This window comes from Sapajus apella, unplaced genomic scaffold (genome assembly GCF_009761245.1).
Source record: "Sapajus apella isolate SASKATOON/1434 unplaced genomic scaffold, GSC_monkey_1.0 scaffold30, whole genome shotgun sequence".
NCBI classification, from domain to species: Eukaryota; Metazoa; Chordata; class Mammalia; order Primates; family Cebidae; genus Sapajus; species Sapajus apella.
In genome coordinates this window covers 14,097,752-14,115,280 of record NW_022436970.1, presented here as the reverse complement: position 1 = coordinate 14,115,280, position 17,529 = coordinate 14,097,752, and the positions used below count along the sequence as shown (strand labels likewise).

General features: G+C 33.2%; 1 protein-coding gene across 4 annotated transcripts in view; it reads left to right on the top strand.

The window, feature by feature from the left end:
- The window catches only part of TMX3 (thioredoxin related transmembrane protein 3), a 39,720-nt gene extending 23,192 nt beyond the window's left edge, over positions 1-16,528 (top strand). For 3 of the 4 annotated variants that reach the window (XM_032293724.1, XM_032293721.1, XM_032293723.1), the window contains 7 exons: positions 2,552-2,650; positions 5,364-5,421; positions 5,603-5,656; positions 6,865-6,921; positions 9,057-9,186; positions 10,632-10,700; positions 13,068-16,528. In XM_032293724.1, the coding sequence (XP_032149615.1) occupies positions 2,552-2,650; positions 5,364-5,421; positions 5,603-5,656; positions 6,865-6,921; positions 9,057-9,186; positions 10,632-10,700; positions 13,068-13,328 (728 nt within the window). In that variant the 3' untranslated portion in view covers positions 13,329-16,528. The remainder of the gene's footprint in view (positions 1-2,551; positions 2,651-5,363; positions 5,422-5,602; positions 5,657-6,864; positions 6,922-9,056; positions 9,187-10,631; positions 10,701-13,067) is intronic. The other variant, XM_032293722.1, reaches the window with a different exon arrangement.
- The last annotated feature ends 1,001 nt before the right edge of the window (positions 16,529-17,529 follow it).

The window sequence follows — 17,529 nt, the reverse complement described above, 5'->3', positions numbered from 1 at the left end:
AAAATTCAGTTTCCCACTCTCGCGAGCCACATTTCAATGCTTGGTGGGCTCCTGTGGCTTGTGGTTACCATGTTGGAGGCCAGATATGGAACATCCATTCATTGCAGAAATATATTCTAGAATGTGGTTATTTTTCTTATTGGAGTCTATGTGACAGAAAGGAAAGGAAACTAAGACTAGATTATTGCTTAAATAATTCAAATAAATAGAAGACTTTTCAAGAAAAGGAACTATTTGTTTTAGTATAAGTAGCATTTTAATTGTTTTGACAGTCATGTTGTTAAGACTACATTTCTAATCTTTATTGTCTTTAAATAAATGTGAGAACTAAATTTGATTTGTTTCTATAGATAATAACTATCCAATTATGCTGTCATAAAAAAGGTACTATTTATATCCTTATCTTGACATTTTCATTTTATTTATAAAGTAATCTGTGAGGTACATAATAAGGCAGATTAATATCCCAGGATCACATAGGATATAGCTGAGAATGTTAGCTAAGGAGACAGACATATAATTAAATAGCAGGTTTATCATATGCTTCTTCAGCCATCCATTAATTGGATGTTTAGTGAATGTCTGTGTTAGATGTTGGGCTTAAAAAAGAACTTCAGAGAAATTGGCATACATGAAAATATGAGAAGGAAAATAATTTATAGCTACACCTAGTCTATTCACCTGCTCTTTGCTTGCAGTACTCCTCATATAATAAGCACTTAATGTACATGATCTTCTATTTGATCATTATAACAATGCCTTAAGATCAGTATTCTTACCATTTTACAGATAAACAGGATTAAAGAATTTTTTTCCATGTTAAAATACTTAATGATATCAAAATTTAGTCTTCATATCTCATGTTCTTCTGCTGTGAGTTTCTTAGCAATTCAGAGAGCCACTTTGTTTCTTCCTTTTTTAAAAAAAAAAAAAAAAAAACCTAATTATATCTGTTTAAGAATAAATAGATATTTAAATATAAACAGATATCAGGTGTTTGAGCATGCCTAGGAAAGCACCCTCTCGTTTCAGATATGTTCTCCCACGATGAGGAAGACAGGAATATGATATGTTAAGTTTCTGTAGGTATTGTAAAAGCCGCGTTTTTCTAACCTGCAGTGGTAGTTAGAACCTGCCTGACGCATTCAGACAAAGCAAAGGCTTTACTTTGAATCCTTATTTTAAATATTTAATTGTTGCTAATGTTTAGAAGCATTGGAATAGGGACTCAGGAAGATATTTTCTTATATATATAATTTAACCTTTTATTTTAGATTCAGAGGCTGCATGTGCAGGTTTGTAACATGGATATATTTTTTGGATGATGCTGAGGTTTAGGGTACAAATGATCCCATTAGCCAGGTAGTGAGCATGGTATCCAATAGGTAGTTTTTTAGCCCTTGTCCTCCTCCCCCTTCCCACCTTCTGGTTGTCCCCAGTTTCTGTTATTCCCAACTTCATGTCCATGTGTACCCAATGTCTAACTTCCACATATAATGAGAACATGCAGTATTTGGGGTAGTTTATTTTCTAATGAAATTCAAATTGATCACTTTGTGCAATCTTGTAGAAAATTTGCTTTTAACATGGAGTGGACTTTGTGGCCCAGTAATCAATTTTTAGTTTTATGTTTATTTTCCTAATTTGTAAACTTAAATTCATAAATACTTGTATTATTTATTTGATGGGTTTGATAACTTGAAGTTTTGTTTAGCAATGCAAGAAAAAGCATGCATTTCAGGAAGTCATTAAAATCCAGTCTTTAATCAGATGTATATTGGTAGGCTTTTACAGACATTTACTCTACATCAGCTTCTTTTTTATGCAATTGTAATAATTTTTAATAATTACTTCAAAATTATACTTCTAATCAGGATGTAATATTTCTCTTAGATACTATGTTTCCTATCTGCTTAGCAGAGCAAGTATTTTATATTGGAAAAAAGCTAATGTACGGTGGTTTCATATGTGTGTTTGTGTTAGTAGTACCTTTGAGAAAGAGTTGTGAACTAGAAAGACTGTCATAAAGAGAGAAGAGCAAAGAAATTGTAATAAAAATTACCTATAGTGCCATGACCCAAGTATAACCGTTGATCCAGGGAAACCATTTAGGAATAATTGACTTCATTTTATCATTCTATGAGTTTATCTTTTCATAGTTTTTTTTTTTTTACAAAGTTACAGTTATACTGTTATATATTGTTTCATAACCTATATTGTTTTGTAATCTGTTTAATATTGTTTTTTTAAAAATTTATAAATGATCTTAACATATACCAAAATGTATTTAAATTATTTTCAATTTAGGATATTTTTATTATTTCCTTTATTTTAAATTATTTTTATGCTATTTTTAATGATGGTGCAATGAAGATTGCTTTGTTCATCAATCCTTCTGTACATTTGATTGTATGCTTGCAATAAATTCCTAAAAATAATATTTATGGAAGTATGATTCTCTGTCAGGCATTTTATACCTCTTACCAGATTAAAGCTATTATAACTGTCTTAAACTCATACTATAATTTGTCAACTTTGTCTTGGTTTTAAGAGTATGAAGATGGCGATCTGTCATCGTGGATCAACAGGGAAAGGTTTCAGAATTACCTTGCTATGGATGGCTTCCTCTTATATGAACTTGGAGACACAGGTAACAAGCGTATGTACAAGTCTCTGTCACGTTACATGATTTTTCTTTGATTATTTATTTTGTAGGAAATGAATTCAAGCTGTATTTCATAACTTAATTTTTTATTTTAGACCTGAATAAAATAAGAGAGCTGGAAAACGTAACCAACTAAGAAGCTATACTCGGGAGACTGATTTTGTAGTTGGAGTTAAAATGAAACTTAGCGTAATCTATTTATAAAGTCTGCTTTTACTTGTCAAAGGGAACAATGTAAATTGATTTGGCATAGTTTCTTAAAGTTATATTGTTGAAAATGAGAGGAAATGCAAATGTAAACACAAATACAAAAATGAAAGCTATAAGAAGCCACTTACATAGTCTCGTAGATGCAAACTACAAAAATTATAAAAAGCTTAAGTTTTAGAGAAAGTGTTTTATAAATTTATAGCAAATTAGAAATGAGAAATCATGGTAATTGGTGCCACATTTGTTTCCATTAATAACTTTTATGATAAGTAGGATAGAAGTATAGCTTTAGAGTGAAACAACGAGAAAATTTTATTCAAGGCTCAGTTTTTTTTTAATAAGTAACAGGCATAGGGTTTCCTCTTTATGATCACTGCTCTTAAATCTAATTAATAAAAATTAGAGATATTTTTGCATGTTCCCTGTTTGTAACATTTTGGGGGGATGCTTTCTGTTCTGTTCCTGAGCTTGCTTTTAATGTTCTGTGTCTGGTGATATTTCTGCCTTGGCTTATCTTTACAGAAGGAGCTGTATATTAGCTCATTATTGGAAGTTACCGGGGACAGTGCCAAAGACTGTGGCTTCACTTTTTGATTCTTTCAGACTCACATGAAAAGAAAAGGGGAAATGTAGGAATACAGTAGTTTTGCTTTGTATAGTAATTACAGGAGAGAGCGTGACCTTGAGGTGATTAAAACAGGTGGCTTTGGCTTAACTAAACACTTCCTTTCCCAGATTAATTTGGAAACAGAAGTATGCTGTGACAGTGTTCTTTTGTGTGTCCGACATAATTGCCCTTGTTAGCTCCTCACCCAACCCGTCCCCTTATGCTAGCACCACAGCAGCCTCCTGATGCTTTGTGGCTTCAGACACCTCTTGTCTGTCTCAGAAGTTCTAACTCTTGCCTGTATCTCCAGCCCCACTTCACTCTAGCCTCTCCCCACACTCTTCCTTCTCAAGCCACACTAACTTTTCAGTTTATTTTGTTAATTTTTTTATTGTTTTATGATTTTTACCCAAGTTGGCTTGACACCAGTTTCTTGAAAAGGTTATGCCATTTGGACCAAAGCACCTTTTTACATGCTTTTTTCTTTGCTTGGAAATATGCAGTTAATTCGTATTCATCCGTCAAACTCAGACCAAATTCTGCTTTTTTAGGAAAATCTTCACTGACTCCCTCAAAGTACATTAATTTATGCAGTAATTTTTTTTATAGCAGCATATTCTTATTTTTAACAGGACATTTATTTGATGAAAATGTCCCAGCATTTCTACTGTGTTGTGCTTTCACAAGCGCAGAACATTGTCTGTGTTTGCTCATCAGCATGTCCGCATAACCAGCCCAGTGTGCAATACATTATTTGACACTCAATAATTGTTAAATTAATATGTGAGAAACTGTGTCTGTGTTTCTTAGAACGATGTTGGTCTGTGGGAAGATGCTCTGCACGTTGTAGACATTTTGAAAAAAAAAAAAGGCATTTGAAAATTAAATTAGCTATAATATTAAAAAAATGAATAGTAAATGAGATACTTCAAGAAGATAGATAACATTGTGAACTGTTTTCATCAGAGAGTTAGAAAAAGATTCAAGATTGTGTAGAATTTAGACAGTGGTTTTAGAAGTATGAATTAGAAGTGCCATTAAAATACAGGGATAATAAAGATTATTGATTTAACCCTATGTGTATGCACCTGCTCTGAGCCAGGTTTATCCCTATATTTAATCTTAAGTCTCCGAATAACTCTATGAAATAGATATTTACTATTTGAAGTTTACTGAGGCATTCCCTGTGCTTCTGTGGCTTGGTATGGTGGGTATGGTGCCTAGAACATGATAGACACTGCTGTCTAGCAGTGTTTGGTTTTCTAATTCCAACACCACTGTTCTGGTTATTACATCATGCTGGTTTCCTAGATGGTATCAGGATACATATGCTTTATGTTCTGTTTAGGGTTTAGTAAATGTGAGTCAGTTTAATTCTGCATATTATACCTGGCAAGTGTGATCCATGGTACCAAAGGCAATGGCCATGTAAAAATCGTTTTTTTATTCTTCTAGACCATTGTTTTAGAGCTATAGTAATTCTTGGCGAACTTGTTTTTAATCAACTTATTTCCTATGCTTTTAGCCTTTAACAAAATAGTTACCTCAGTCAATTTGTAGGGTGTAAGGAAAAAATACAATTCAAGCTTGTAAGCTGGCATAAAAAATACAATTTAGGTATATAAATTATTACATATTTACTCTTATTTACATTTTGGGGTGGGAAGTGGAAGGGAATTTGTCACCTAGAGTTGGCTAATTCACTGATTCACTATACAAACATATACCATAATGTGTTGATTTAATTTGATATAATATGTAGAATGATTGGAATTAAATTCTAGAAATACTTTATTAGTTTCCTGCTCAAAACTATAGTGATAATCGAACAGTTTGTGTAATAAGGGTGATTGAATTCAGATGTGCCATTCTTTATTTCAGGAAAGCTTGTGGCTATTGCAGTTATTGATGAGAAAAATACATCAGTTGAACATACCAGGTATAATGCCTTAATATAGTTTTAAGCTTCAGATGTTCATTTTAGACTGCATGGCTTTAGATAGACTTGATATATCTTACTTTTCCTGCAGCAAATAGATGTAAGACAGCAGATATTATAATTAAAAAATTGTATTTTTCAAGTGCATAGATGAACTAATCATATGTTTGTTCTTCTACAGATTGAAGTCAATTATTCAGGAAGTTGCAAGAGATTACAGAGACCTCTTCCATAGGTAGGTGCTTACATTCTGAAAGATTCCTTTATTTTTGTTTAATACCATTTTGTAATATAGTAAAGCAAACTTAGTAGTATTTCATGCTTTTAGAGACGAATCAAGGAAGTGAAGTTAAATAACAGTAATCCTCGCTTATCCACAGGAGATACATTCCAAGACCCCTAGTGGATGACTGAAACTTTGCATAGAATAGAACGCTATGTAAACTAGATTTTTGTCTGTACCTAAATACCTATGATAAAGTTTAATTTTTATATTGGGTACAGTAAGAGATCAACAACAGTGATTAATAATAAAATAGAACAATTATAACAGTACACTGTAATAAAAATTACGTATATGTTTATTGCTGGAACTTTTCATTTAATATTTCCTGACCATAGTTGCACATGGGGAATGGAAACCACAGAAAGTGAAATTGTGGGTAAGGGAGTACTACTGTATAGCACATTGCTTTTCAGCATGAATTGCCTGGATCTTTAAATTCGTTGATGGTATGTCCTGCAAGTTAAAAAAAAAAACACTTTGATTTGTATCATACCTGCTTCCTGATAGGATTTGAGGTGCATTTTATGTAAAGAAAATATCCACATGTACTTATAATTGGATATAAAGTTAAATGAGCAATCATGTCAGAGGTAGGCAGATGATTATTGTAACGGAAACTCAGAAGAATAACTGAATATAAAAATGGCATCAGAAATGCATATTTTGCTTTGTGCTGAATCATTGTTGCTACCATAAAGGACAGTCAATATAAATGTATTTTATTGTTGAATTATTATTTCTTTTCTATTCTGAATCTTCTACTGATGGGTCATTGTATGCTTCTCCTCCTACATAGTGTGTAGCATCTTCTGATTAGCTTTTTTTAGAGAAAATAGGTAATTTTTCTTAAACATATTTCAGGTAGAATAGTTTGTATTTCCCTGATTTTAAACATGCATAGACCAAATAGAAATGTCTTAGAATTTCCTTTACTCGTGTTTTATGTCTCAGAAGCTGGTAGAATTTACAGTCTTACCGGTATTTATTGTGTATGATTTACATGTGAGATATTTACAGTTTCTGGGCTTACTGAGGTCTAAAGTTAAATTCATTGTTTTATTTACTCTTCTGGTATTTAATGAGCTCTCTCTCTTTCTCTCCACATCCCCTCGCCTTTTGCTTTATTTATTTATTTATTTTTGGTTGTTGTTGGTTAGGGATTTTCAGTTTGGCCATATGGATGGAAATGACTACATAAATACCTTGCTGATGGAGTAAGTAAAGTGCTGAATGATTTTGCCATCAAATCTATTAATTTTTAAATTTGTTTCTGAGATAAAGGTAGAAGGACTAAATAGCTGAAAAAAAAGCAAACTACTGACATATTCAGATGCAGATATTCTCCCATTAAAATATTTTACTTTAGTTTTCAAATTCTGTATTTGTAACTTACTGACTTTAATACTGCTCCATAGTAAAAAAAAAAAAAAAAAAAAAAATTATCTCCTGATTTAATATTTTTTAGTATTCTGAAAAGAAGACATTGTTTCAAAACTTGTAAATTTTATAGCTTCTGCTTAATACATACTTTGAGAAGTTTAGTTTTAATGGGCAATATAACTATTTAATAGAAATTGTTTAACATTCAAAAACTAATTGTTGTTCTAGAATTTATTTTAATAGACTAAAATAACTTTGTATGAAAATATGCAATTTTAAAATAATTTTTATTTAAAATTATGATGTAAAGACTTTTTTTTTTTTTTTTTTGAGACGGAGTTTCGCTCTTGTTACCCAGGCTGGAGTGCAATGGCGCGATCTCGGCTCACCGCAATCTCCGCCTCCTGGGTTCAGGCAGTTCTCCTGCCTCAGCCTCCTGAGTAGCTGGGACTACAGGCACGCGCCACCATGCCCAGCTAATTTTTTGTAGTTTTAGTAGAGACGAGGTTTCACCATGTTGACCAAGATGGTCTTGATCTCTTGACCTCGTGATCCACCCGCCTCAGCCTCCCAAAGTGCTGGGATTACAGGCTTGAGCCACCGCGCCCGGCCGATGTAAAGACTTTTAAATAGAAAATGTTTAACATTCAAAAACTAACTTGTTCTAGAATTTATTTTAATAGACTAAATTTGTAGGAAAATAAGTGGTTTTAAAATAATTTTTATCTATTTAAAATTATGATGTAAAGATCTAATTTGCCACTTTACCAAACCCTGTTCTGAATTAATAAATTTGAAACAAGAACCCACTCTATTCAGTGAACAATTACTGAGTATTTACTGTATGTTGTACACTGTGTTAGACACTGTTGATACAAAAGTGAATAGAGTCCCTGTCTTCAAATGCTTATAGTTCCCTGGATAAGACCACAAATGAAAATTACAGAACTGTATGAAAAAATCTATGTAGGACAGGGCTCTGGAACATAGAGACACTTTCCCATCCTCACCTCGCCCCCCTCACGTGTACCCAGTGTACACTAAGGTAGAAGCACTCAGGAAATGTTTTCTGGAAAAGGCAATAATTAAGAAAAGGTCTAAAGAGTGGGAAGTTAGCTGAATGAAGAACGCAGGGAGAGGATTTCAGACAGAACATAATAGCGAGTATGACAGGTAGTAGGAAAACTGGGATTAGGAGAGTGCTAGAGAAATAAGCTAGCCTCTAAAGTGAAGGTGGGGAAATCTCACTAGAGACACACTAACTCTTACCCAACAGCTTTGAGGGCCCAGTGGAAGTTCAGCAACATGATGTGGTGTTTTGGTTTTCTCCAGCTTTGCTTTGTATCATAGGTGTAGCAAATGTCTTTATTCATTATTGTAATATATTAGGTTATTTTGGTGTCTTCCATTTTCTAAGTAAGAATACTGAGCAGGGAAGGGAGTAAACTTACAAATCTAAAGTAACATTCATCATTTTCAGCTAAAATCTTGAAATATAATGTAGCATTACCTTACTTCATTTATTATCCCTCTCATTTCAGTAAGAACTTAAGAGGGTTTGCCAAAGATAAAGTACCAGATACAGGTTATAATGAAGAATCAAGACAAAGTATCTATACAGTTATTAAAGGGACTGTTGACCCTTGAATGACATAAGTTTGAATTCTGTGGATCTATCCATAGGAATTTTTTTCAATAGATATATGTAAAAATTTTTTGAGATTTTTGATAATTTGAAAAGACTTAAAGATGAATTGCATATCCTAGAAACATTGAAAAAATAAAAAGATATGTCTGAATGCATAAAATATATGTGAATACTAGGTCTGTTTGATCATTTACTAATATAAAATATACCCAAACGTATTAAATAGCTTCTGTAATTATAGCTACTGAAATATAAATAAGTATGAGAATACTTGTTGTTGCTGTGTTTAATGTATATTTTTAATTGTTTTTATATTTTCAGTGAATTGACAGTCCCAACTGTAGTTGTACTGAATACTTCAAACCAACAATATTTCTTGCTAGATAGACAGATTAAGAATGTTGAAGACATGGTCCAGTTTATTAATAACATTTTGGATGGCATAGTAGAAGTAAGTTCTTCACTTCTATTTCAAAGGGATGATGGATAGAGGGTAGAGGAGAAACTAGTTCATTTCTTTATCTCTGATTTCGAAAAGAATAGTTGGCCATCACTGGGAAGTAGAGGACTGGGCCTTCATAAATTGCCTCTCTTCAGTTACAGGCAGAGAAGAGTTTCAGATATAGAAGGTTCTTCTATGGCAGAGGTTGCTAAAAGATGGAAATGTCCTTTTAGGGGTTATTTGGAGGATATTTTTGGTTGTCACAGCGATGGGAAGGTGTTGGCATATAAGTTTGAGGACTAGCAATGCTTAGAGACCTGCATTATGTGGGGTAATCTTAATAGTGAACTTGCCTGGCTCTTAGTATGTTTCTAGATCCAAAAGTACAATTGGATTGAATTGTTAGGTTTGGTTTTCTAAGATAATCTGCAAATAAGATCACAATTTCTTAAGAAATAAGGAAATTTACTGAGAATAAAAGCCCCCATGGAGAGTTCTAGAGTTAATCCTATAAAATATTTCTCAGAAATAAGTGAATGGATAGTCTTAATTTTCTGTTATTTTTCTATAAATTTTAACTACCATGTTTTTCAAACCGTGAATTGCAACCTACATTAGAAAGTCACAAAACCACTGCAGGTCACAATCAGGTTGTGACCAGCATGCATCTTAATTCAATAGACTAGAATAAAATTTAAGAGAAAGAGCCTTCAATGCTTTTGTGAAATTTAATAACTGTTTTGTGAGAGTTGTTTCAGTTTTACACAAACTGTATTTAAAATTGGCTTACAGAGTAACAAACCTAACTACTTTCGGTCAAGGTGAAGAAGTTTGAAAAACACTCTTAAATTATTTTTTGAAAATAATTTGTTGAAATGAAACTCACCTATATAAATAATCAGTCTTCTGTTTTTTCAGTTAGTGAACTGCGACACAGACTGTTTTACCAGAGACTTTATTGTCTCACAGAGCTTGCAAATTAAAAAAATGAGCCAGGTGCGTGTACGGCTGAATACAGGATTTGATTGATTTTTATCAGGAATTTTTCTCTCTCTGCCTTTCAGCACTTTCCATCTTCAGGGAGCCTCTCCCTGCACAGTGGCAAAGGTATCCTGCTTCAGCTCTGGTTTTGCAATCCCAGCTAAACTCAAAAGCTGGTTGGGCTGTACTCAGGGGTAGGTCAGCTTCAGCCAAGCTGAATAGACATTATGAATAGAGGAGGTGGAATTGTTGAGAGTAGGATCAGGGTGAATTAACACAAGCAGGCAGGAGGAATGCTGGAGAGGAGACCAACAACAACAAAAAGCAACAGTAAATGTTTACCACATGGCCTTTTCAGGTGATGATGTGATATTTGAAGTCGACAATTTGGCCTGCAATTGTAAGGTTATGTAACACTGAAGAAATGAATTAATAGTACTTAAATAATTTATTTTTATTTTCCTTTTTCAAAGGCCCAAGGAGGTGATAGCATTTGGCAGAGATTGAAAAGAATAGTATTTGATGCCAAATCTACTATTGTGGTAAGTTGTGACAGTTTATGTCATTGGTAACTAAGAACATCTAGGTTCTTTACGTCTACCCATGGTAAAAATCTGAATTTGAAAAGATTAAGTCAAAATATGTCTTTAATTTTTAGGATATGACTAGCCAGTATTTAAGAAAATAGATTCATCAGGTGGAAATTGTTTCTCTAATTATTTATTTTTGTATGATTTATGAATTAAAACTAAAATTCAGAATCAATTAACTTGACATTATGACTCAAAGGATTTATATTTTTTTTTTCTGCAACCTACCATGTAAATTTTTTACTTGGTAATTTCTATGATTTGTTGAAAGTGCAGATGATTTGAAATTTTTAGTTCCATTACATGCTGTCTTCTGTAAATTGGTCATTTTTGTTGAAGAAAATGATGTATACCAGGAAGTCACTTCTTTTTATTTTGCAGAAGTCAGAAAGAAAATTTTAGATCTTGAAGTTGAAACATCCCTGTTAATTTTGTACTTTTCCCTAGTTGGTAAATAATTAGGATTATTTACAGATTTTTTTCCTTCTTCCCTTTTCCTCTACTTTTTTTTCTTTTATTCTTTTATAGAAGTCTTTAAATGTGGAATTAAAAGGTGATGGATCAAATCCTTTCTAACAGTGTTTTGTTTCATTTGTTTGTCCCAGTGTTTATTCACAGTTGTTATATGTAAGTAGAATATTAACAATGCTAGATAAATTGACACATCTGCCCCTAATTACATGTCTTTCTTGGTTTTATAATTATACTTTCCAAATATATTTTCTTGACTTTCTTCACTGTCACCTCTCACCCGATTATTTCTGCCATTCGAATTTCCTCTTCCTTTCACTCTATCAAACTAATGCCCATGCTCACCAGTTGCCTACTAATGATTAGATCTCTTGATGTATTTCCCCTGGATTTCTTTGAAGCATCCCTTCCTTGGCGTTCTTCTTTCCCTTGCTGCTGTGAATATCCCACTCCCCTGCTCCTGCCTCATCTCTCCAGTCAGTGTTTTCAGCATCCTTACCCTCCCTTTCCCCTTTTCAATTCTTGGATCTGAACCTTCTTGCTTGATACTCTTAAGAAATTGTTCTTACTATCCCAGCTTTAACTGTCAATCACCCTGACAGCAGAGGAATTGCTAAATTTGCTTGAGCCCTAAACTTAGTTCCCGTTGTCCTTCTTGAGCTGTTATATGGGCCTTTTCATTCGTTGTGGTCCAAAGCAGTCATAAAAATATGGCTAAGTAAATTCTGGGAATCTTTGGTTTATTACTTGTGTAGGATCCATCAGTTTGCTCTATTTTCCTGTTACCAGGAGCATGGATTGGGCCCTAATTACATTCTGTAGCTGCTACTCTCACTTTCATCTGGTTTCCATACTTCTCTTGCCCAGTCTCCAATCTACATTGTATTCCACTACACAATTAATATTACTAAAATAATCGATTTTGATCACTTTCCTTCCCTTTTCCAGGGGTGTACATCAGAATATTCTATCAATCTAAAGTATTTTCCTCATTGGATTTTTAATATTAGGTTTTGCCAGTGCAAATTGCCTGGTGCTTACCTGTCCCATATCCCACCTCCTTCTTACTCATCCTTAAATTCCTACCTCAAAACACACCTTTATTTTGTGAAACTTCCTTTTACTATCTCAATCCACAGTGATCTATTTCTTCTCTGAACTTGTCTATGTTCTCAAGGGTTATAGTTGCAATTCATGCCGTATATTAACATTTGAAAACCCTATTCATTAAAATTACTTTTACTTTTCTGTGAGCTATGAAGATAGTATGTAAATTGAGGGAAATTAATAAGTTAGTGAGGCTTTACTGCTAACCAGATAAGTAAAAAATATTAAAAATGTCATGTGAAGAGAATATGTGTGTACCTTCTTTGTGGTAAATAACCCAGCCTTCTTCTTAAGCAGATTCCTGTAGTTCAAGAAACAACCCTAAAGCTGCTGTGCACGCATAGGAAGCATCATAAAGACACCTTTGTAGTTAATGTGGGAAAACTCGGTTTCTTTAGGAAAGGTTATAGAATATTTGATGCTTTTTTCTGCTGCTAATTGCTGATTCTACACACACACACACACACACACACACACACACACACACACACACACACACACACACACACACCCCTCCCTCCCTCCCTCCCTCCCTCCCTATGTATGTGCATATAGAAATTATCTCTTAACGGTGTCTTTAACATGGTAGTTACTGCTGAAATAATTGACTTTGATTTATTGGAACTAAAGACAAGTTGAATAGCAACAAGAGAAAGAAATCTGTAGGTTTCAAACTTGTTTTGTGCTTTATATATCAGAATTACATCTGAGGGGAACTGAGTTTTAATTCTCTCTCCACAGTCTATATTCAAGAGCTCACCACTAATGGGCTGCTTTCTCTTTGGCCTGCCACTGGGTGTCATCAGTATCATGTGCTATGGAATCTACACAGCCGACCCAGATGGAGGTTATATAGAAGAACGATACGAAGTGTCTAAAAGTGAAAATGAAAACCAAGAACACATAGAAGAGAGCAAAGAACAGCAGGAGCCAAGCAGTGGAGGATCTGTAGTGCCCACAGTGCAGGAGCCCAAGGATGTATTAGAAAAGAAGAAAGATTGAGACTTGATTGCTATAAAATATTTGATAGGACTTCAAACTATTAAAGAGTCTATTTATTGAATTTAGACATTTAATCATGATCTTTACAGAAAAGAACATGTTATTTGTACTTTGCTAATATCAACTGCATGGATTAAAGTAGTCCCTTCATAGATGGGGAAGTATTTGGAGCAAAGAGGTGAACAATTTGTCTAAAACAAACAGGGCACTCCATCAAAATTTACCTACATATGTGATTATAACAGATCAGTTCTGTTTGCATGTTTCTCTGTCTGAATATTCTGTGACAAAAAGTTAAGATTCTTGAGCAGAGTATTTAAATGATCAGTCAGGTAGAAGATATATGTATGATGTAGAAAAATAATACCTCCACCTGCTGCCATCCATATTCCTCATATATTTGGGACAATATTTCTATGGACAAAATTAAGTCTTTAAAATTTAGGCACTTTAAGGAGAACTAATAACTTTTTCCATGTATCAAATTAATATGAGGTTAAAAATAATGTGGTTTTTATAGCATAGTGGTTTTATTTTGTTAGTTATTTTTAAAGGAGAAGAAATGTTACTTTTTAACTTTATACTCAGTTACATTATCATAAAATTTTCACATGGGCATAGATAATGGAGTAAGAAAAGCCTTCTGATTGACTTTCACAAAATTAATAGGATTTACTGGGAGTACTGTTTCAGCCCATTCCCTGGAATACCCTTAACAGATATTTTTTCAGTCATTATAGGTTGGGAAGGGTCTCTGTTAATCCACCATGCTTCAGCAGAACAGCCTAGTGTTTTGTTTCATTTCTATTTTATATATTGAGAATTCTTCTAACATTTCCTTTGATAAAAATCTTCTGCGTTTTGAACAGTAATATGTATCACATTTTTATGTTTATAGTGTATAAACTTTATGGTAACCTATACTCCAGTATATGTGTGTTTGTACCCACAGGCACATAAAGTTTATTGGCACATCTGTTATATAATGCTGTAGATCTGTCCGTGTCTGCTTCATAATGAGTAATGAGTGACATCGGCATGTCCAGTGACAAGTCACTTCCAGGGGGGAAAAAAAAAGTCAGTTACCTTCTCCATTCTCTTAATTCTGTCACCCATTTCATCAAGTGACCCTCAACTTCTATTTATAATAAACTAACACAGGAATTCTATCCAAAGCAACGTCTAAAAATTTTTTTAAAGTAACACTTGGGTATATTTATTGTAGATAAATTATTTTTGAGGCCTTCATTTTAGCTAAGTTTAGAATTTATATTAAGCAACTATGATTTGGGTGGTTACTCATTGAGTAATTATCCACTATAAAGAATTTTATTGAACATTTATTTAAAAATGTGTAATTCATGGTCCCAGCACTGAAGTTGCTTAGGCCTTTAGTCACCAAGGGCAGTCTTCTCTTGTTTCTAATGCCATACTAATCAAGACTGTATGGACTCATATCTTAAGTACTAAGGAATTGCTAGTAATTGTTTTGTTTTATTCATGTGCTCTTTTAGTATTAAATAATTAAATACCTATTTTTATTGTTTGACATTCCATAATTTTTTTTATAATGAAACAAATATGCAGTCCAAAATTCAGGAACTACTAGAGTGAAATGATATTAAGTAGAAACTGGAGGTAAATGATGTTAGTTTAACAAGTAAATTCTTCTCCAAAGAATAATGAGGGATTCTTGGGAAGATAAATTTTAATGTTCCCAATAGTCAAGCTTGTTTTTCAGTAGTGAAAAGCTTAGATGAGTACAGATGCCTCACTTGAAACTCAGCCTAGTAAGGAAATGAAAACTTAGCAGTCAGTGACATGGGGAAATAGTTATAGAAAATGTCATCAAGTTTTTTCATATTTATAGTTAGTCATCTGCGTATTTTTGTCCTACCTGTAAATGAAAGACCTTAATAGGGAAAAAAAAAGAAAAAGAGTAAAGCTCAGTGTGAATCAGCAAACATCCAGTGATCTTCCTTTATATTCTGTGATATTCCTTATAAATGAATGCCTCCGTTCTCTGCTACCCTTTCACAGCCTTGTACTGTTGCCTTATATTCCATTTGTGCTTTTAAAGTGAGTCTATTGGGAAAACAAAATGTGTAGGTGGTTTGTAAGTGAATAATTTTTATTTCTTCTGTATTAAAATTTTGCTTTTTCTCTACTTTGGGAGATGTTTATTTACATTGTCAGACTACTCACAAAACAGATTTTAAAATTTGTTTGCTAGAAAACTTTTCAATGTGATATCAGAGATTACTATGAATGTTAGTTTCATCCTGTGAAAAATTACTTCCATATGAAGATAGATCTCTTAATAGCTGAATCTAGTAGAAGAACATAGGTATCATTCTAATTCCATGATGAATTTTGTCATGATTATATATGAATAATGTGGTCCTTCAAGAAGTTGGAGCTTTTGCCTTCTCTTTTAATTGCAATGAAGTTCTCTTTATAACTCCTAAAATTCAGAATTCTAGATCCTTACTTTTGCAGAATTTGGTGCTCAGACAATATTTAAGGATATTGCAGTGAGACAAAGTGCATGTTTTTATCAAGTACCCTATGGACCACATTATATCTGGCAATTCATTTTGTTTCATTATGTGCATCAATATTTTTCTCTACTACTGTTATCTGAAACTTGTTTAACATGTATTAGTCCTAGAATTTTCATTTTATTTCTCACATAGTTGCTTCCTGGTATATGATTTGGAAATAACATTAAGATGCCAGATATCTGGGGGATTGAAGGAAGGGTCTATATGAGTAGGTAAATTAGCAGTATTGTTTTTGTTTAGTGGATTTTATTAGTGACTTTGTGTTTTGCTTTGGGGCCTTTTTATTTTAGTGTTGCAAAATGTAACAAATATTTTCATCATTGCTTCATATGACATGGAGTTAGGACAGGGAAAGAAATCATTCAACTCTACCCTTATGCATTAACTGATCAAATAATCCAGTGTGGGATACTATCAATTGGTGGGATTAGGCTTGCCATTTTATTTTTATAAATATATATTTTTTCTGAATGTGTCTGAGTCCAAGAGTGGGCAAAAAATAATTTTCTGCTTTGGACTAATCTATAGAGGTTTTTGAAAGTCTGCATTACTAACTTGTTGAATTCATGATATTCTGCCTATGGCACAAATTGTAAACCTTTGTTTTTCTAAAATAAAGTAATTGAAAACCTGTAATTGTTATTTTTACTGTGTATCTTGGTGGTTTGCAATATGAATAGTTATCTGTACAGAGACAACAGCTACGACTGTATCTTTAAGAAAGTGTTTCCTTGCATTTAAATTATGTTTTTCATAATTACAGAAACATAGAATTTTAGAGAATTGGGAGAGATCAGATTGCAGTCTCATTCTACTGAAGAACCTGAGATTCATAGGTTTGATATAGTTTGTATTTGACAAACCTGATAATTTAAAAATACTTTTTCCAAAAGCATATCTTCTAGTTTAACTTGAAAAGAATTGTATTTCAATCCTGAAGTCAAGTGCTAAATTATCTTTGACACCACACAACCACAATTAAAACCTCAAGTTTTTTTTTTAATTTTGTTTTAAATAGCATCAAGTATATTATGAAAAAAAGCTTTATACAAATGTTAATTTTAATAATTTCTTTTTCATATATATATGTATGTGTGTGTGTATATGTATATATATATATAAATTTTTTTTTCCCCAAGGGCATATCTTTTCATGAGAGTGACTGGCACAGGAATAACAGCCTGAAACATGGACCCACAAACCTGTGAATTTGCAGACTGGCTGGTTAGGATGGGCCTCTTCTGATAAGAGTGACCAAGCATTGCTCAGCTGTTGATGAATTTCATGGGAATGTGATAGCAGCTTCTTGTCTCTGTAAGTGGCTGTACTGCGCTGTGTGTGGAAGCTCCTGTGTCACGCTCCCTGATTCAGTTCTTACTCTATCATTTACCTGTGTAAAGTTGAGTGAGCCATTTAACCTTTCTGCTCCTGAGTTCTCTAATTGGAGGATGATGCCACCTGTCTCATTGGATTATGAAGATAAACGAGTTGCACATGAGGTATATTTAGAACAGTGACTGGCATACAGTAACAGCTCAAATATTAACTATAATGTTTTTTAGATTTAGTTGATTTCTCACTTTAGAATTTATGTCATTATTTACCACAGATAAAAGCCAAGTCATCAGGAATGTGAA